We start from the raw sequence: 21,329 nt of genomic DNA, 5'->3' as shown, positions 1-21,329 counted from the left end.
GACTGACTGACCCCTCGATAGTGCGGCCCTGTCACTGTGTGACTGACCCCTCGATAGTGCGGCCCTGTCACTGTGTGACTGACCCCTCGATAGTGCGGCCCTGTCACTGACCCCTCGATAGTGCGGCCCTATCACTGTGTGACCGACTGACCCCTCGATAGTGCGGCCCTATCACTGTGTGACTGACCCCTCGATAGTCCGGCCCTGTCACTGACTGACCCCTCGATAGTGCGGCTCTGTCACTGTGTGACTGACTGACCCCTCGATAGTGCGGCTCTGTCACTGTGTGACTGACCACTCAATAGTGCGGCCCCGTCACTGACTGACCCCTCGATAGTGTGCCCTGTTACTGTGACTGACCCCTCGATAGTGCGGCCCTGTCACTGTGACTGACCCCTCGATAGTGCGGCCCTGTCACTGTGTGACCGACTGACCCCTCGATAGTGCGGCTCTGTCACTGTGTGACTGACCCCTCGATAGTGCGGCTCTGTCACTGTGTGACTGACCCCTCGATAGTGCGGCCCTGTCACTGTGTGACCGACTGACCCCTCGATAGTGCGGCTCTGTCACTGTGTGACTGACCACTCAATAGTGCGGCCCCGTCACTGACTGACCCCTCGATAGTGTGGCCCTGTCACTGTGTGACTGACCACTCAATAGTGCGGCCCCGTCACTGACTGACCCCTCGATAGTGTGGCCCTGTCACTGTGTCACTGACTGACCCCTCGATAGTGCGACCCTGTTACTGACCCCTCGATAGTGCGGCCCTGTCACTGTATAACTGACTGACCCCTCGATAGTGCGGCCCTGTCACTGTGTGACTGACCCCTCAATAGTGTGGCCCTGTCACTGCCTCACTGACTGACCCGTCGATAGTGTGGCCCTGTCACTGTGTCACTGACTGACATTCAATAGTGTGGCCCTATCACTGTGTGACTGACTGACCCTTGATAGTGTGGCCCTGTCACTGTGAGTGACTGATTGGTGGAAAACTTCCCTGGGAGCACAGATGCTTCCTTCAGTTCTTGGCTGCAGTTAAAGCTTGTGGGCTGAAGGCAGTCAATACAAATGGATACTGAATTGGCTTAAAAATACAAAGCAGAAGGTTTGTCCAACAGTAGCAATATTTCTAATTGGACAACTTGCAGATCTCCCCCTGAACTTGGCTGTAGAAATTCTGCAGCTTGTGGTATGTATTAACGGTGTAAAAAAAAGAACCACTACACTAAATGAAATGTTAAAGTTTGCAGATTGCAGCAAAAGGAGGATTTTTGCAAGTGATGGATTGCTGTTCAGAGTTACCTAGCAACAGAAACCTAGCAACAAGGCTGATGAAGTCACATGGACAGTTGACGTATAATCTGTCGGAAGAGGGAAAGGCCGCCGGACCGATCAGCTTGTTAATTTTTCATTGACCTCAAACTCAGAACCACCCCCCCACTCGCTCCATGCCTGGTCCCTTTCTCACCCCCCCCCCCCCCCCCCACCCCCCAATGAAATACATCCACTTGTCCCATGAGCCTCCGTATAACCTGCAACCTTCCTCCTTGGCTTCTTTTTTCATGCTGGATTTTTAAAAATGATCTGAGCCACCAAATTAAACCGGCTATCAGCAGGCGATAGTTTAATGCACTTCTGTGAAGTTCTGCTGACTGATATTTCTGCATGGGCACAAAATGAGCTTATTGCTGGAGTTAGAGGAGCACGCAGAGAGCACAGGAGCAAGAGGGGGCCATTCAACCTCCAGCTTAATCTGTCATTCAGTTAGATCATGGTCTATCGCCATCCTAATTCCATTTACATGTCTTGGGTTCTGCAACCCATAATACCATTACCCAACAAAAAAAAAGTTTTTTTTTTTAAACAGTCGGCACTTTATTCCCCAAATAATTAAAGTAAATTAATTTAACATTGACTACAATACTTCTGTCTATCTGCCCGAGAACCTTCCCACTAATACTTCCCGTGTTGTGCACAAACTTGTAAGGTTCTGGCAAAGTTGGCTCCCTCTCTCTGTCTCTCTCTCTCTATCCCTCCCTCTCTCAGTCTGTCTCCCTCTCAGTCTGTCTCCCTCTCAGTCTGTCTCCCTCTCTCTCTCTGTCTCCCTCTCTCTCTCTGTCTCCCTCTCTCTTTCTGTCTCCCTCTCTCTTTCTGTCTCCCTCTCTCTTTCTGTCTCCCTCTCTCTTTCTGTCTCCCTCTCTCTCTCTGTCTCCCTCTCTCTCTGTCTCCCTCTCTCTCTCCGTCTCCCTCTCTCTCTCCGTCTCCGTCTCTCTCCCTCTCTCTCTCTCCCTCTTTTTCTCTCTCTCTCTGTCTCCCTCTCGCTCTCTGTCTCCCTCTCTCTCTCCCTCTCTCTCTCTGTCTCCCTCTCTCTCTCTGTCACTACCTCAGCCGACTCTCTGGGTAGGGTGTCGGTCAAGTCTTGGGCCCCAACAAAAAAAAAAACCTTAGCAATCAAAGTTTTGAAATTTTCAACTGTCTCCCAGTCAGAGTTCCAGATTTGCTCCCCCCTGACTATAATTCAAAACACCCCCACTTTCCACCGGCCCACTCAAATTCTTTAATCATTTTTAACACCACAATTGATCACCGCTTAATTCTCTAATGCAAGGGAGTGCCAGTCTAGCCAATATGCCTTTAGAATTTGACTCTTTTAGCCAGAGGACTGTTTCCCGTTTGTCTGGGTAATGAAAACCTTGGTGATGGTTGGATTAAGGTGATACTAAATGAGATGGAGCAGGAACTCCATTCAGTTTGAGGCAATGCTAAATGTCTCTGAAGATCTCTTTGATTCACATTAACTGAGGGGGGGCAGTGCTGCTCCATCATCCACCATCCTCCGACAACTGTGCCAGAATAATTGAGCAGTACAGTCCAGAAGAGGCCCTTCAGCCCATCGAGTCTGCACCGACACATGAAAAACACCTGACCTGCCGACCTAATCCCATGTGCCAGCAATGGGCCCATAGCCTTGAATGTTGTGACGCGCCAAGTGCTCATCCAGGTGCTTTCTAAAGGATGTGATGCAACCCGCCTCTTCCACCCTCCCAGGCCGTGCATTCCAGACCGTCACATCCCTCTGGGTAAAAGAAGTTTGCCTCAAATCTCCCCTAAACCTCCTGCCCCTGACCTTGAATTTGTGTCCCCCTCATAACTGACCCTTCAACTGAGGGGAACAGCTGCTCCCTATCCACCCTGTCCATGCCCCTCATAATCCTGTCCACCTCCATCAGGTCGCCCCTCAGTCTTCTCTGCTCCAGTGAAAACAACCCAAGCCTATCCAGCCTCTCTTCATAACTTAAATGTTCCATCCCAGGCAACATCCCGGGTGAATCGCCCCTGCACCCCTTCCAGTGCAATCACATCCTTCTGTAATGTGGTGACCAGAATTGCACACAGTGCTCCAGCTGTGGCCTCACCAAAGTTCTATATAACTCCAACGTGACCTCCCTGCTTTTGTAACCTGTGCTTCTATTGACAAAGGCAAGTGTCCCGTCTGCCTTTTTCACCACCCTACTAACCTGCCCTTCTGCCTTCAGAGATCTATGGGCAAACACTCCAAGGTCCCTTTGTTCCTTCGAACGTACCAGTGTCAGGCCATTCTTTGAATATTTCTTTGTCACATTACTCCTTCCGAAGTGTATCACCTCACACTTTTCAGGGGTAAATTCCATCTGCCACTTATCCGCCCATTTGACCATCCCGTCTAAATCTTCCTGTAACCCAAGACACTGAACCTCACTGTTAACCACCCGGCCAATCTTTGTGTCATCCGTAAACTTACTGATCGTACCCCCCACATAGTCATCTATGTTGTTTGTATAAATGATAAACAATAGGGGACCCAGTTCAGATCCCTGTGGTACGCCACTGGACACTGGCCTCCAGTCACTAAAGCAGCCGTCTGTCAGCACCCTCTGTCTGCTACAACTAAGCCAATTTTGAAACCACCCTATCAAGTTACCTTGTACCCCATGTGCATTTGCCTTCTTTATAAGTCTCCCATGTGGGACCTTGTCAAATGCTTTGCTGAAATCCATTTGAACTACATCAACCACACACCTGGTCACATGCTCAAAAAATTCAATCAAATTTGTTAGACATGACCTCCCTCTGACTATCCCTGATCAAACCTTGCCTCTCCAAGTGGAGATAGATTCTCTCCTTCAGAATCTTCTCCAGTAGTTTCCCAACCACTGACGTGAGACTCGCTGGCCTGTAGTTCCCTGGCGTATCTCTACAACCTTTCTTAAATAGTGGGACCACATTAGCTGTTCTCCAGTCCTCTGGCACCTCCACCAAGACCAGAGAGGAATTATAAAATTGGATCAGAGCCCCTGCAATCTCCTTCCTCGCTTCCACAGCATCCTGGGTCACAATTCATCCGGACCTGCAGGTTTGTCCACTTTTAAGCCTGCTAACACTCCCAGTACCTTTTCACTGCCGATGACAATTTGCTCAAAAACCTCACAGTCACTCTCCCCGAATTCTATATTCACCTCCGCATTCTCTTGGGTGAAGACCGATATGAAGTATTCATTCTGTACCCTACCAATGACATCTGGCTCCACCCACAGATTTCCTTGTTGGTTCGGAATTGGCCCTCCTCTTTCCTGGTTATCCTCTTCCCATTGATGTACTTATAGAATGGCTTTCTTTTGTTGCAGGTTGTGAATTTATTCAACGTGTTTATTACGTATGGTGACACTTTCCTCCCCACGCCAAGTAGTTACGATGAACTTTATTACGAGATCATTCGAATGCACCAAGTCTTCGATAACCTATATTCAATGGGTGAGTTTATTTTCTTACTGAGAAGCTGAGTTGAAAGTCAGACTTGAAAGTTTGTAGCTTCTTTCACATCCCTGGTACATCTCAAAGTGCTTCACAGTCAATGACACTTCTTTAAGTGTAGACATTGCTATAATGTAGTAAACGTGGCAGCCAATTCACACACAGCAAGATCACACAAACAGCAATGGGATAATTATTAAATACATTTTGTTTGTGATGTTGCTGCTTGAGGGATCAATATTGATCCAAGGGCACTGGGGAAAACTCCGCTCCTCCTCTTCAAATAGCATGACCTAGGAGCAGAAGTAGGCCACTCGGCCCTTCGAGCCTGAGTGTTGTGGGATCTTTTGCATCTATCTAAGCGAGCAGCTGGAGCTTATGTTTAATGTCTCAACTGAAAGATGGCACCTCTGACAGTGTGGCAGTGGGAGTGTCAACCTGGGTTATGTACGCAGCAACTTAGATTCATCTGAGGAAAGATAAGGCACACCAAACCCTTAGTGCCTTCTAATATATGGGCTCTCTGTCTCTTTTGATTTACTCCTCCATTGTCGGTTGTGCTGTAAGCCTGGTAGGTCCTACTCCCTAGAATTCCCCCTTCAACTTCCTCCTCTTCCCTAACCTTCTGAAAGTTTATCCCAAAACTTCGCCACCTCTCCTAAATCTCTCCATTATTTTTACCTTGTGTCTCTGTGAAACTCCCTGCATATTGACGTTGTCAAAGATGTTACATTAATGCCAGTTGTTTCTCGACGTGTCAGACACGTTTTGTCTACATAGGTTCAAATAAATGTATTCACAGACCAGTTTGAAGTGAGTCCTTATTTTTGTTCTGTTACAGTTTTAAGACTTTCGACGAACAGTGGTCAGTGGAAGGAGCCAGCAAGCAAAGTGACGCATGCACTTGTCAACGTCAGGTAAGGAACCCACGCAAGTGGAGAGCTTAAACGCTGGCCTGAACCAGTGTAAACTGAATGCAAGAAGGAACCACTTTCACTGTCTTCCTTTGGTTTAACAGACCTAGTATTTGAATCTTATGATACAAATGTTATATCACTTGTGCAGTTTACTAGCCCTTATCACACAAATATGTATTACAACATAGTACATTGTATAAATATAGGAGAGTTAGAAAAACAAACTTACCTTTTGTATTTTCACAGCCTCAGGATGTCCCAGATTGTGTTGCAGCCAATGAGGTGCTTTCTGAAGTGCCATCCCTATTGCAATGTAGGAAACATACCAGCCAATTTGTGCACAGCAAGATCCCACAAACATCAATAATACAAGGACATGCTCTGTTTTAGTGATGCTGGTCATATAATAAATATTGGCCAGGAGACCAAGGGAGAACTCCCCAGATGCTCTTCAAACAATGAAGTGGGATTTTGTACGTCCACTTGAGAGAGTAGATGGGGCCTTGGCTTAACGTCTCATTCAAAAGGCAGTACCTCTGACAGCACGGCACTCCCTCAGCACTGGAAGCGTCAGCCTGCATTTGTGCCCAAGTCCCCTGGAGTGAACTTGAACTTATGGCCTTCTGATTCAGAGGTGACAGAGCTTCCCCTCTGGCTTGGCCAGCATTTATTACCCATCCCTAATTGCCCTTGAGAAGGTGGTGGTGAGCTGCCTTATTAAACCGCTGCAATCCATATGGTGTAGGTACACCACAGTGCTCTTAGGGAGGAATTTGACCCAGCGATGATGAAGGAACAGTGATATATTTCCAAATCCAGATGTGTGTGGCTTGGGGGGGGAGACAAATATTTTCATATTTTTACAAATAAATTGAGAGTACCCAATTCATTTTTTCAAATTAAGGGGCAATTTAGCGTGGCCAATCCACCTAGCCTGCACATCTTTTGGGTTGTGGGGGCGAAACCCACGCAGACACGGGGAGAATGTGCAAACTCCACACAGACAGTGACCAAGAGCTGGGATCGAACCTGTGACCTCGGTGCCATGAGGCAGCAGTGCTAACCATTGCGCCGCCGTGCTGCCCCCAAATATTCTAGTATTAACTTGTCCTCATCTATTGAACTTGCCTTAGGACTGCCCAGCTAAACTTTCCTCTTAATTTCTGGACATTTATACTCCCCTTTGCAGTTTAGTTTTCTCTTCCCTCTCTCCAATTTCCTTGGTTCTTAAGGTGTTAGCAGCCATTGTGAGTATTGCTGCTTCTCTCCAGAATCCTGCCTCGCTCTGTTCCAGCATGTCGCGAGTACAAAAACACCAGAAACAGGAGGAGCTGGCCATGCAGCCCGTCGAGCCTGCTGCACCATTCAGTGCCACCGTGGCTGACCCTGAGCTTCACATCCATTTCCAACCTCGCAGGGGTTGACTCTGAGCTGCACTCTGAAGTGTCCAAGTGAAGCACTGAGCCACCACCGGCAGCCCTTGCCTGCTCCTGGGAATGAATTATAAAAACAAAAACTGCTAACGTGCGCAAAATTTAAAATTCTCACAGCGACCAGTCCTCTGCAGGCAAAAGGGACATGCCCATGCATTGCTCCTTTTTTTGGATTAAACAAACGCATGGGCGACAGTAGTTCCCTGGTACCATTTACATGTCAATGTCTCCACAAATCAGAGGCAACTCGCCGATTAATCAGCACTTTTCTGGTGCAATATAAATCGTTTTCTTATGTCTGTTCTGATGAGTGCACAATGCAAAACTTCAAATGCATGTCTCTCTTTTCAGAAATACTCACCTTCTGTACTGTCAGCAACTAGAAGTTTAAAATATTATTGAGTTGACGTTGTATTGTGGGGCAAGACTGGGTTATTTCTAGGCTGTTCCTCGGCTATTCCTGGCTCAGTCTGCAGGTCTGTGCACAGCCATTCAGACAGAGGCTGAAGCTAGTGTGATACTTCCAGGAATTGTTTGTCCCACTTTTCATGTGATGATCCATCCTGTGAATGGTGCTCTGCAGCTGTGCACAAAAGGTGTGCTGTTCACAATCTCAACTCCGATTACAAATTAATACATTGAGGAATTAATTTCAGGCATCAGGTTATTAATTGGCAAAACTTAATTCAACATATGGATCCTTGAAATCCAGCCAGTGACTTTAATGATTAGATTGAGTCAATAACATAATTAAATTTCATCAGCAATGCTCTTAAGTGTTGAATACGGCTCGTAACTTATTAACAACATTCAATTGAAATTAATTTGGTTATTAACTTAATTTTGTTTCAAAATTTCTTTGAAATTGCGCATTTTAAAATTTATTTTGTGTTTTACAATCCAAACTTTTAATGTGTACCCATCAACCATCATCATTCACATCGCACTGCTCCAAGTACCCACACCCAGAGGCTCTTACTGCCCATGTTTCACCGAGTTTAATATCTACATTCGCTTTTTATTAATGCCCTTGTTTGATCCATTTTAAACCGTGCCCTCGGGTACTTCATTCCATTGACGTGATTTATGTGTTTTTCTCTGTAGTAAAACTTTATTATAGATTTTACTCACGTAAAACAAAACCACCAATTATGACTTATAAAAAGTGACGTTCTCTCTCGAACAAAGATGCTATTTATAGCTGTTACAGATTCACCCTCATTACTTGTTCTGCGTTGAGATAATAAATGAGGCAGCTTTAGTGCCATTAACTGCATTTTGCAATTGGAATAATTCACAAATCGGTCTGATAAGGATATATCTCTGCTGAAAAACCTTTGCATTGTCATGAACAAAAGCAGATAGATTTTATTAAGTTCATGCAGTACTATTTGATTTCAAATCTTCACCGTTGCCAGTTATCAATCATCACTTTGTCCACTTTCACTAAATCAGTGCCTTGTATGAAAGCCATGCTGTTGTGGGTACAGATGTTATCACAGAATCTGTACGTGTTCAAACAACATCGCACCAACACTGTGTCCCTGTGCCTTCTGGACAATCAGCAATGCAAATGTGTGGCCATCTCGACCACATTCTGACGCTGGCAAACTGTCACTGATTCAAGAAGCTTTGTGCATTCTATGGAATGTGAATAACTTGGGAGTATTTGATGTGGACAGTATAGAGGGAGCTTTACTCTGTATCTAACCCCATGCTGTACCTGTCCTGGGAGTGTTTGATGGGGACAGTGTAGAGGGAGCTTTACTCTTTTATCTAACCCCATGCTGTACCTGTCCTGGGGGTGTTTGATGGGGACAGTGTAGAGGGAGCTTTACTCTTTTATCTAACCCCATGCTGTACCTGTCCTGGGAGTGTTTGATGGGGACAGTGTAGCGGGAGCTTTACTATGTATCTAACCCCGTGCTGTACCTGTCCTGGGAGTGTTTGATGGGGACAGTGTAGAGGGAGCTTTACTCTGTATCTAACCCTGTGCTGTACCTGTCCTGGGAGTGTTTGATGGCGACAGTGTAGAGGGAGCTTTACTCTGTATCTAACCCCGAGCTGTACCTGTCCTGGGAGTGTTTGATGGGGACAGTGTAGAGGGAGCTTTACTCTGTATCTAACCCCGTGCTGTACCTGTCCTGGGAGTGTTTGATGGGGGCAGTGTAGAGGGAGCTTTACTCTGTATCTAACCCCGTGCTGTACCTGTCCTGGGAGTATTTGATGGGGACAGTGTGGAGGGAGCTTTACTCTGTATCTAACCCCGTGCTGTACCTGTCCTGGGAGTGTTTGATGGGGACAGTGTGGAGGGAGCTTTACTCTGTATCTAACCCGTGCTGAACCTGTCCTGCGAGCTGCTATTAGAACATAGAACATTACAGCGCAGTACAGGCCCTTCGGCCCTCGATGTTGCGCCGACCTATGAAACCACTCTAAAGCCCATCCACACTATTCCCTTATCGTCTATATGTCTATCCAATGATCATTTGAATGCCCTGAGTGTTGGCGAGTCCACTATTGTTGCAGGCAGGGCATTCCATGCCCTTACTACTCTCTGAGTAAAGAACCTACCTCTGACATGTCTTATATCTATCTCCCCTCAACTTAAAGCTATGTCCCCTCGTGCTAGACATCACCATCCGAGGAAGAAGGCTCTCACTGTCCACCCTATCCAATCCTCTGATCATCTTGTATGCCTCAATTAAGTCACCTCTTCACCTTCTTCTCTCTAATGAAAACAGCCTCAAGTCCCTCAGCCTTTCCTCATAAGATCTTCCCTCCATACCAGGCAACATTCTGGTAAATCTCCTCCTTTCCAGTGCTTCCACATCCTTCCTATAATGCGGCAACCAGAATTGCACGCAATACTCTAAATGCGACCGCACCCGGGTTTTGTACAGCTGCAACATGACCTCATGGCTCCGAATCTCAATCCCTCTACCAATAAAAGCTAACACACCGTACGCCTTCTTAACAACCCTCTCAACCTGGGTTGCAACTTTCAGGGATTTATGTACATGGACACCAAAATCTCTCTGCTCATCCACACTGCCAAGAATCTTACCATTAGCCCAGTACTCTGTCTTCCTGTTATTCCTTCCAAAGTGAATCACCTCACACTTTTCTGCATTAAACTCCATTTGCCACCTCTCAGCCCAGCGCTGCAGCTTATCTATGTCCCTCTGTAACTTGTAACATCCTTCCGCACTGTCCACAACTCCACTGACTTTAGTGTCATCTGCAAATTTACTCACCCATCCTTCTACGCCCTCCTCCAGGTCATTTATAAAAATGACAAACAGCAGTGGCCCCAAAACAGATCCTTGTGGTACACCACTAGTAACTGGACTCCAGTCTGAACATTTCCCATCAACCACCACCCTTTGTCTTCTTCCAGCTAGCCAATTTCTGATTGAAACTGCTAAATCACCCTGAATCCCATGCCTCTGTATTTTCTGCAGTAGCCTACCGTTGGGAACCCTATCAAACGCTTTACTGAAATCCATATACACCACATCAACTGCTTTACTCTCATTAACCTGTTCGGTCACCTTCTCAAAGACCTCAATAAGGTTTGTGAGGCACGACCTACCCTTCACAAAACCGTGTTGACTATCTCTAATCAAATTATTCCTTTCCAGATGATTATACATCCTATCTCTTATAAACCTTTCCAAGATTTTGCCCACAACAGAAGTAAGGCTCACTGGTCTATAATTACCGTGGTTGTCTCTACTCCCCTTCTTGAACAAGGGGACAACATTTGCTATCCTCCAGTCTTCTGGCACTATTCCTGTAGACAAAGATAACTTAAAGATCAAATCCAAAGGCTCAGCAATCTCCTCCCTAGCTTCCCAGAGAATCCTAGGATAAATCCCATCCGGCCCAGGGGACTTATCTATTTTCACACAATCCAGAATTGCTAACATCTCCTTATGAAACTCAAGCCCTTCTAGTCTAGTAGGCTGAATCTCAGTATTCTCTTCGACAACATTGTCTTTTTCCTGTGTGAATAATGACGAAAAATATTCATTTAGCACCTCTCCTAACTCCTCGGACTCCACACACAACCTCCCACTTATGTCCTTGACTGGCCCTACTCTTACCCTAGTCATTCTTTTATTCCTGTCATATCTATAGAAAGCTTTAAGGTTATCCTTGATCCTACCTGCCAAAGACTTCTCATGTCCCCTCCTGGCTCTTCTTAGCTCTCTCTTTAGGTCCTTCCTAGCTAACTTGTAACTCTCGAGCGCCCTAACTGAACCTTCATGTCTCATCTTTACATAAGCCTCCTTCTTCCTCTTGACAAGTGTTTCGACTGCTTTAGTAAACCACGGTTCCCTTGCTCGACCAGTTCCTCCCTGCCTGACAGGTACATACTTATCAAGGACACGCAGTAGCTGTTCCTTGAACAAGCTCCACATTTCCATTGTGCCCATCCCCTGCAGTTTTCTTCTCCATCCGATGCATCCTAAGTCTTGCCTCATCGCATCATAATTGCCTTTCCCCCAGATATAACTCTTGCCCTGCGGTATCTACCTATCCCTTTCCATCACTAAGGTAAACGTAATCGAATTGTTGTCACTATCACCAAAGTGCTCACCTACCTCCAAATTTAACACCTGTCCTGGTTCATTAACCAATACCAAATCCAATATGGCATTGCCTCTCATTGGCCTATCTACATACTGTGTCAGGAAACCCTCCACACAACGGACCCATGTAAAGTACTCGAACTATAGCGTTTCCAGTCAATATTTGGAAAGTTAAAGTCCCCCATAACAACTACCCTGTTGCTTTCGCTCCAATCCAGAATCATCTTTGCAATCCTTTCCTCTACATCTCTGGAACTTTTCGGAGGCCTATAGAAAACCCCTAACAGGGTGACCTCTCCTTTCCTGTTTCTAACCTCAGCTCATACTACCTCAGTAGACGAGTCCTCATCAAACGTCCTTTCTGCCACCGTAATACTGTCCTTGACTAACAATGCTACCCCTCCCCCTCTTTTACCATCTTCCCTGAGCTTACTGAAATATCTAAACCCCGGCACCTGCAACAACCATTCCTGTCCCTGCTGTATCCATGTCTCCGAAATGGCCACAACATCGAAGTCCCAGGTACCAACCCATGCCGCATGTTCACCCACCTTATTCCGGATGCCCCTGTAATTGAAGAAGACACACTTTAAACCACCTTCCTGCCTGCCGGTACACTCCTGCAACTTTGAAACCTTACTCATGACCTCACTACTCTCAACCTCCTGTATACTGGAGCTACAATTCAGGTTCCCAAGCCCCTGCTGAACGAGTTTAAACCCTCCCGAAGAGCATTAGCAAATTTCCCCCCCAGGATATTGGTACCCCTCTGGTCCAGGTGTAGGCCATCCCATTTGTAGAGGTCCCACCGACCCCAGAATGAGCCCCAATTTTCCAGAAATCTGAAACCCTCCCTCATGCACCATCCCTGTCGCCACGTGTTCAACTCCTCTCTCTCCCTATTCCTCGTCTCGCTATTGGATGCCCTTAAAAATTATTTTCCTTAATTTTCCAAAACTCAAAAACAAATGTGCTGGCTCGTTCACTAAATCTATGGGGGGAAAAAAACAAAGGCATCCATTTCACTTAAGGGTCCAGGCAGTTAGTCAATAACTGAGCTAGATTAGTTAGACTGCCAAGACTCTTATTAATATCCTCAACTCCCCCAAGTGCACCTGCTTCTTCTGTCTTCAGTGAGGACTGTTCTTTTTCAAAATGATGTGGTGGCTTGGCTTAGCAAATCAGACCAACCACATCACAGCCGCTGGCGGCCGACACCACAAGATATGAATTGCCATCTCCTGTCCCTTTGTTCCTCGAGCAGCCGATAGCCTCCTTCTGATCCTAGATAAAAGGACACCAGTTAAATACAGGAAGTTACGGGTAAGAAGGTAAATTGATCAAGGCTAAATTTCCAGTGAATGCAATAAAGCAGATGGCATAAAATGACCGAAAGCACAAGCTCGATGTATTTTTGCAGAAAGACACGCTTGTTGGTTATCTAATATGAATAAGATAGAGAGATGTATGATTGAGCTCAATGAAAATATAATGTTTTTCTGGAAATAAACACCACCTCCTGTTTATGCAAGATCTTATGGGGTAGAAATTACAGTTGCTGAAGCCCCCATAACGAACTGCCAGTGCTCTCATTGTGCCATCAATACAGTAGACTCGGGATGGAGGATGAGCACCCAACATGCGTCTGAGCTTTGATGATTGGAATTTCTACCCTTCTGGATCAATATGGCCAAGACAGGAAGAAAGAAAATTGGAGAGGAATGGAAGGAAATTACATCTTCATCAAAGGAAAATATTAAATGTCTTGAGCATCAGCTGTGCCTTGGAAGTTCTCGCCCCTCCTGAGTCAGGAGATTGTGGGTTCAGGCCCCACTGCAGGCCGAACGTCGGATGTCACGCGGACGAGAGCGGCTCCGTTGGGCTTCTATTTTTCAGACACAGTTTCAAAGCCGGGGCCTAGCTGGCAGTACAATTGGACCCAACGGTTGTGCTGAAAGAAGAGGAGAGTTCATGTTGTCTGACCAACACATCACTTCATGCCAGATACCACCAAACCCGTAATACAAGAGGAGGATTCACTTGCAGAGGGCAGTAGAGCAGAGCTGCTGATTGGCTGTTGCGGGGGAACTTTGCATACTTGCATTGTGGTCAGGTAACTTGAAGGAGTACCTGTGAAAGAGACCCTAGCTGTTCAAGTGAAGGCAAGCATCCAGCAGAGGGCAGTAGAGCGGAGCTGCTGATTGGCTGTTGCGGGGGAAATTTTCATACGTGCATTGTGGTCACCGTAACTTGAAGGAATACCTGTGCAAGAGACCCTAGCTGTTCAAGTGAAGGCAAGCATCCAGCAGAGGGCAGTAGAGCGGAGCTGCTGATTGGCTGTTGCGGGGGAAATTTGCATACATGCATTGTGGTCACCGTAACTTGAAGGAGTACCTGTGCAAGAGATCCTACCTGCTCAAGTGAAGGCAAGCATCCAGCAGAGGGCAGTAGAGCCAGCTGCTGATTGGCTGTTGCGGGGGAAATTTGCATACGTGCATTGTGGTCACCGTAACTTGAAGGTGGTTTGTGGAGGAGCTGTTGTCAAGTGTCACTTAAATTGTTTGCGCAGGCCCATAACAGCTGATTGCTGTTTTTTGTGGGGTGCAGTGGTTGCTGGTTAAGTGTTTTATTTTTACCTGTATTTAAGTTGGGCAGTGTCTAAACTCTAGACACTACACTTGTACACATTTTATCTAGACGGGATGGCAAGGAAGACAGTGCAATGTTACTCCTGCAGAATGTTTGAGGTGAGGGATGCCGTCAGTGTCCCTGCTGATTTCATCTGTGGGAAGTGCTCCCATCTCCAGCTCCTCAGAAACCGCGTTAGGAAACTGGAGCTGGATGAAATTCGGATCATTCAGGAGGCAGAGGTGGTTATAGATAGAAGCTTCAGGGATGTAGTTTCTCCGAAGAATAAAGATAGATGGGTGACGGTGAGAGGGGCTGGGAGGAAGCAGTCAGTACAGGGATCCCCTGTGGTCGTTCCCCTTAGTAACAAGTATACCGCTTTGGATACTGTTGGGGGGGGGGGGAAGCCATGGGGTACAGGTCTCTGGCACAGAGTCTGTCCCTGATGCTCAGAAGGGAAGGGGGGAGAGGAGTAGAGCATTAGTCATTGGAGACTCCATAGTTAGGGGGATAGATAGGAGATTCTGTGGGAACGAGAGAGACTCGTGGTTGGTGTGTTGCCTCCCAGGTGCCAGGGTCCGTGAAGTCTTGGATCGTGTTTTGGGGATCCTTAAGGGGGAGGGGAAGCAGCCCCAATTCATGGTCCACACAGGTACCAACGACATAGGTAGGAAAAGGGTTAGGGATGTAAGGCAGGAATTCAGGGAGCTAGGGTGGAAACTTAGATCGAGAACAAACAGAGTTATTATCTCTGGGTTGTTACCCGTGTAACGTGCTAGCGAGATGAGGAATAGGGAGAGAGAGGAGTTGAACACGTGGCTACAAGGATGGTGCAGGAGGGAGGGTTTCAGATTTCTGGATAATTGGGGCTGATTCTGGGGTCGGTGGGACCTCTACAAACGGGATGGTCTACACCTGGACCAGAGGGGTACCAATATCCTGGGGGGGAAATTTGCTAATGCTCTTCGGGACGGTTTAAACTAGTTCAGCAGGGGCTTGGGAACCTGAATTGTAGCTCCAGTATACAGGAGATTGAAAGTAGTGAGGTCATGAGTAAGGTTTCAAAGTTGCAGGAGTGTACTGGCAGGCAGGAAGGTGGTTTAAAGTGTGTCTTCAATGCCAAGAGCATCCAGAATAAGGTGGGTGAACTTGCGGCATGGGTTGGTACCTGGGACTTCGATGTTGTGGCCATTTTGGAGACATGGATAGAGCAGGGACAGGAATGGTTGTTGCAGGTGCCGGGGTTTAGATATTTCAGTAAGCTCAGGGAAGGTGGTAAAAGAGGGGGAGGGGTGGCATTGTTAGTCAAGGACAGTATTACGGTGGCAGAAAGGACATTTGATGAGGACTCGTCTACTGAAGTAGTATGGGCTGAGGGGAGAAACAGGAAAGGAGAGGTCACCCAGTTAGGGGTTTTCTATAGGCCTCCGAGAAGTTCCAGAGATGTAGAGGAAAGGATTGCAAAGATGATTCTGGATAGGAGCGAAAGCAACAGGGTAGTTGTTATGGGGGACTTTAACTTTGCAAATATTGACTGGAAACGCTATAGTTCGAGTACTTTAGATGGGTCCGTTTTTGTCCAATGAAGGGTTTGCTGACACAGTATGTAGATAGGCCAACGAGAGGTGAGGCCATATTGGATTTGGTACTGGGTAATGAACCAGGACAGGTATTAGATTTGGAGGTAGGTGGGCACTTTAGTGATAGTGACCACAATTTGATTACGTTTACTTTCGTGATGGAAAGGGATATGTATATACCGCAGGGCAAGAGTTATATCTGGGGGAAAGGCAATTATGATGCGATGAGGCAAGACGTAGGATGCATCGGATGGAGAGGAAAACTGCAGGGGATGGGCACAATGGAAATGTGGAGCTTGTTCAAGGAACAGCTACTGCGTGTCCTTGATAAGTATGTACCTGTCAGGCAGGGAGGAAGTGATCGAGCGAGGGAACCGTGATTTACTAAAGCAGTCGAAACACTTGTCAAGAGGAAGAAGGAGGCTTATGTAAAGATGAGACATGAAGGTTCAGTTAGGGCGCTCGAGAGTTACAAGTTAGCTAGGAAGGACCTAAAGGGAGAGCTAAGAAGAACCAGGAGGGGACATGAGAAGTCTTTGGCAGGTTGGATCAAGGATAACCCTCAAGCTTTCTATAGATATGTCAGGAATAAAAGAATGACTAGGGTAAGAGTAGGGCCAATCAAGGACAGTAGTGGGAAGCTGTGCGTGGAGTCCGAGGAGATAGGAGAGGTGCTGAATGAATATTTTTCGTCAGTATTCACACGGGAAAAAGACAATCTTGTCGAGGAGAATACTGAGATTCAGGCTACTAGACTAGAAGGGCTTGAGGTTCATAAGGAGGAGGTGTTAGCAATTCTGGAAAATGTGAAAATAGATAAGTCCCCTGGGCCGGATGGAATTTATCCTAGGATTCTCTGGGAAGCTAGAGAGGACATTGCTGCGCCTTTGGCTTTGATCTTTAAGTCATCTTTGTCTCCAGGAATAGTGCCAGATGACTGGAGGATAGCAAATGTTGTCCCCTTGTTCAAGAAGGGGAGTAGAGACAACCGGTAACTATAGACCAGTGAGCCTTACGTCTGTTGTGGGCAAAATCTTGGAAAGGTTTATAAGAGATAGGATGTATCATCATCTGGAAAGGAATAATTTGATTAGAGATAGCCAGCACGGTTTTGTGAAGGGTAGGTCGTGCCTCACAAACCTTATTGAGTTCTTTGAGAAGGTGACCAAACAGGTGGATGAGGGTAAAGCAGTTGATGTGGTATATATGGATTTCAGTAAAGCGTTTGATAGGGTTCCCCACGGTAGCCTACTGCAGAAAATACGGAGGCATGGGATTCAGGGTGATTTAGCCGTTTGGATCAGAAATTGGCTCGCTGGAAGAAGACAAAGGGTGGTGGTTGATGGGAAATGTTCAGACTGGAGTCCAGTTACTAGTGGTGTACCACAAGGATCTGTTTTGGGCCACTGCTGTTTGTCATTTTTATAAATGACCTGGAGGAGGGCGCAGAAGGATGGGTGAGTACATTTGCAGATGACACTAAAGTCGATGGAGTTGTGGACAGTGCGGACGGATGTTACAAGTTACAGAGGGACATAGATAAGCTGCAGCGCTGGGCTGAGAGGTGGCAAATGGAGTTTAATGCAGAAAAGTGTGAGGTGATTCATTTTGGAAGGAATAACAGGAAGACAGAGTACTGGGCTAATGGTAAGATTCTTGGTAGTGTGGCTGAGCAGAGAGATCTCGGTGTCCATGTACATAGATCCCTGAAAGTTGCCACCCAGGTTGAGAGGATTGTTAAGGCGTACGGTGTGTTAGCTTTTATTGGTAGAGGGATTGAGTTTCGGAGCCATGAGGTCATGTTGCAGCTGTACAAAACTCTGGTGCGGCCGCATTTAGAGTATTGCGTGCAATTCTGGTCGCCGCATTGTAGGAAGGATGTGGAAGCATTGGAAAGGGTGCAGAGGAGATTTACCAGGAATGTTGCCTGGTATGGAGGGAAGATCTTATGAGGGAAGGCTGAGAGACTTGAGGCTGTTTTCATTAGAGAAAAGAAGGTTACGAGGTGACTTAATTGAGGCATACAGGATGATCAGAGGATTAGATAGGGTGGACAGTGAGAGCCTTTTACCTCGGACGGTGATGTCTAGCACGAGGGGACATAGCTTTAAATTGAGGGGAGATAGATATAGGACAGATGTCAGAGGTAGGTTCTTTACTCTGAGAGTAGTAAGAGCGTGGAATGCCCTGCCTGCAACAGTCGTGGACTCGCCAACACTCAGGGCATTCAAATGGTCATTGGATAGACATATGGACAATAAGGGAATAGTGTAGATGGGCTTTAGAGTGATTTCACAGGTCGGCGCAACATCGAGGGCCGAAGGGCCTGTACTGCGCTGTAATGTTCTATGTTCTATGAAAGTACTGTCGATGCTGGAAATCAGAAATCTGAAATGAGAATAGATGTATTCAGTAGAGTTTTTTTCTGCTTTCTTTTCCCACCAAAGCTGTGTCACCTGGCCAGTCGGTTTGTTGTGCACAGAACTGGTTCACTGCATTAAAACAGCAATTATACTTCAAGTAATTAACTTCTGTTTTGGTTGTGTTGGCATCACAGACTAACACTCGTATTCCACCAACATTCTAGGACAAAGGTTCGGCACAGCATCGTGGGCCGAATGGCCTGTTCTGTGCTGTATTTTTCTGTGTTCCATGTTCTATTTCTTTATCATTATGAATGTGGTTAGCTGTGTGATGATGGGTCCTCTGTTTTTGTGATGTTGACTGAGGGATAAATATTGGCCAGGGCACTGGGGAGAATTCCTGCTCTTGTTCAGAATAATTATGTGGGACGAGTAGCTGTGGGTCATCCATAAGATAGACTTTGAAATCTAAGTGCAATTCTTTTTTCAAACATAAGATCGGGAAAGTTCTAATGATGTACCAGTTGCAAGTTGCCCTCCAAGCCACACACCATCTTGATTTAGAATTATATAGCCATTCCTTTTCTGTTGCTGGGTCAAAGACCTAGAAATTCCTCCTTAACGGCATTGTTGGTGCGCCAACACTATATGGACTGTAGCGGTGCAAAATGGCGGCTCACCACCAACTTCTCAAGGGATAATTCGGGATGGGCATTAATAAGAATCATAATCTTTATTGTCACAAGCATGCTTACATTAACACTGCAATTAAGTTACTGTGAAAAGCCCCTAGTCGCCACATTCCGGCGCCTGTTCGGGTACACTGAGGGAGAATTCAGAATGTCCAAATTACCTAACAAGCACATCTTTCTGGACTTGTGGGAGGAAACCGGAGCACCTGGAGGAAACTCACGCAGACACGGGGACAACATGCAGACTCGGTACAGACAGTCACCCAAGCCGGGTATTGAACCCAGGTCCCTGGCGCTGTGAAGCAACAGTGCTAATCACTGTACTACCGTGCTGCCCTTAAGTGGTGGCCTTGCCAGCGACACCTACATCTTGTGAATAAATAAGCAAGTTCAGGTCTCGCATCCAACTGCTGCACAGTGAAAGTTTACCCGACAAGACAGTCCTTTGTAAATAGCTGACTGCACGATGTAAACCATCTTGCACAACATCCTGTAATTATCTGGGCCACATTTGTTTTGTCTTTGATTCCATGACTTTGTGGCTGAATCCTGCTGTTTTATCTGCTCGGCGAGCTACCAGCCTTGTGTCCCGCTGTCTCTTGTGACAAATCCATCTCTCCTTCAAAAATAGATCCAGTTTTAATGTACCCATCTGGTGCTGCGTCTTTCAGCTGAGAAAACATGCACAGCAGGCAGACTATGCTGCAGCGTAGCTCATAAGCCAGAGTGCATGTCATGGGAGAGATTCTTTCAGCTCGCGTTGCCGTCACAGTGCTTCATGGGACAGACAAGCTGGTTGGCATAGCAGGCAGTTGGCATCGCGGCATTGCAGCACACTCAATTCTTCTACCTATCCGATGGCGTTGAGGTTATGCTGGCAGAATGGGAGTCCCTCTTGAGAACATTTGCCGCCATAATGATTCAACAATTGCAGAGAGAGAGACCGGCGTTGTGCTGTGCGTGTGCAGGACATTGTTGCTGGTTATACTCTACACTTGTTAGAGGAAAGGGTTAGTTGATGAGCATGAATACCAAAGGTGAGGCAGCCCTGAATGGCACAGTCGCACAGTGGGTAGCACTGTTGCTTCATAGCTCCAGGGCCCCAGGTTCGATTCCTGGCTTGGGTCATTGTCTGTGCGGAGTCTGCACGTTCTCCCCATGTCTGCGTGGGTTTCCTCCGGGTGCTCCGGTTTCCTCCAAAAGTCCAAAGGTGTGCAGGTTAGGTGCATTGGCTGGGCTAAATTGCCTTTCGTGTCCAAAAAGGTTAGGTGGGGTTACTGGGTTACGGGGATAGGGTGTAGGCGTGGGCTTAGGTAGGGTGCTCTTTCCATGGGCTGGTGCAGACTCGATGGGCAAATGGCCTCCTTCTGCACTGTAAATTCTATGATTGATATTCAAAACATATGTAAACATATCCAACAGAGGGCTTACCAAAGATACTTGTTTTTAAATCTTGAGATTTAGCTTTGAAATTGAGGCTATAAAAATAGTGTGTGTGGCGAAGGAGGGGCCTTGTGTAGGTGTTACACTGAGGAGTACACGCCCCCTCTGACCTGGTCCCAAATTCTTGTCAGCTGTGGATCAGTAGTTAGCTCTCTCTCGCTCCCAAGTCAGAAGGTCATGCGTTCATGTTCCACTCCAGGACTTGAGCAGAAATCTCAGGCTCATTGAGGGAATGCTGTCTTGTTAGAAGGTCCTGTCTTTTGGATAAGACATTAAACTGCGGCCTTGTCTGCTCTCTCGGACGGATGTAGACGATCTCGTGGCACTGTTTCGAAGAATAGCAGGGGTGTTCTTCCCGGTGTCCTGACTGATAATTATCCCTCAACAGATTATATCACATTGCTATTTGTGGGATCTTGCTTTAAAAAAAGTTTTTTAAAATTTTATTAAAGTTTTCACAAAATATCAACAACAAAATGTAAAAGGAACCCAATAGACTTAAATACAAAACAAAACAACCTAGTGCCCCCTCCCCCTATACATAAATAATATATTAACACCCGCCGAAACACATAGCAAATATATACACCCCCTCAGATCCCCCAGTATCGACAAACAAAAATAAAATAGAACCCCCCCCCCGGGTTGCTGCTGCTGACCATTGTCTACCGTTCTGCCAGGAAGTCCAAGAACGGTTGCCACCGCCTGAAAAACCCTTGCACCGATCCCCTTAAGGCAAATTTCACCCTCTCCAATTTAATAAACCCCGCCATATCGTTGATCCAGGATTCCACGCTTGGTGGCCTCGTGTCCTTCCACTGAAGAAGAATCCTTCACCGGGCTACCAGGGAGACACAGGCCAGAATACTGGCCTCTTTCGACTC

General features: G+C 46.6%; 1 protein-coding gene across 1 annotated transcript in view; it reads left to right on the top strand.

Annotated features, from left to right (window-relative positions):
- armh3 (armadillo like helical domain containing 3) overlaps positions 1-21,329 on the top strand; it is a 193,922-nt gene that overhangs the window by 119,422 nt on the left and 53,171 nt on the right. The window contains exons 22-23 of the mRNA XM_072479710.1: positions 4,665-4,791; positions 5,633-5,708. Of these exons, the coding sequence (XP_072335811.1) occupies positions 4,665-4,791; positions 5,633-5,708 (203 nt within the window). The remainder of the gene's footprint in view (positions 1-4,664; positions 4,792-5,632; positions 5,709-21,329) is intronic.

The sequence above is a fragment of the Scyliorhinus torazame genome, chromosome 16 (assembly GCF_047496885.1).
Source record: "Scyliorhinus torazame isolate Kashiwa2021f chromosome 16, sScyTor2.1, whole genome shotgun sequence".
Taxonomy (NCBI): Eukaryota; Metazoa; Chordata; class Chondrichthyes; order Carcharhiniformes; family Scyliorhinidae; genus Scyliorhinus; species Scyliorhinus torazame.
Note: the sequence above shows the minus strand (reverse complement) of the source record. Positions and strands in the feature narration are given on the sequence as shown.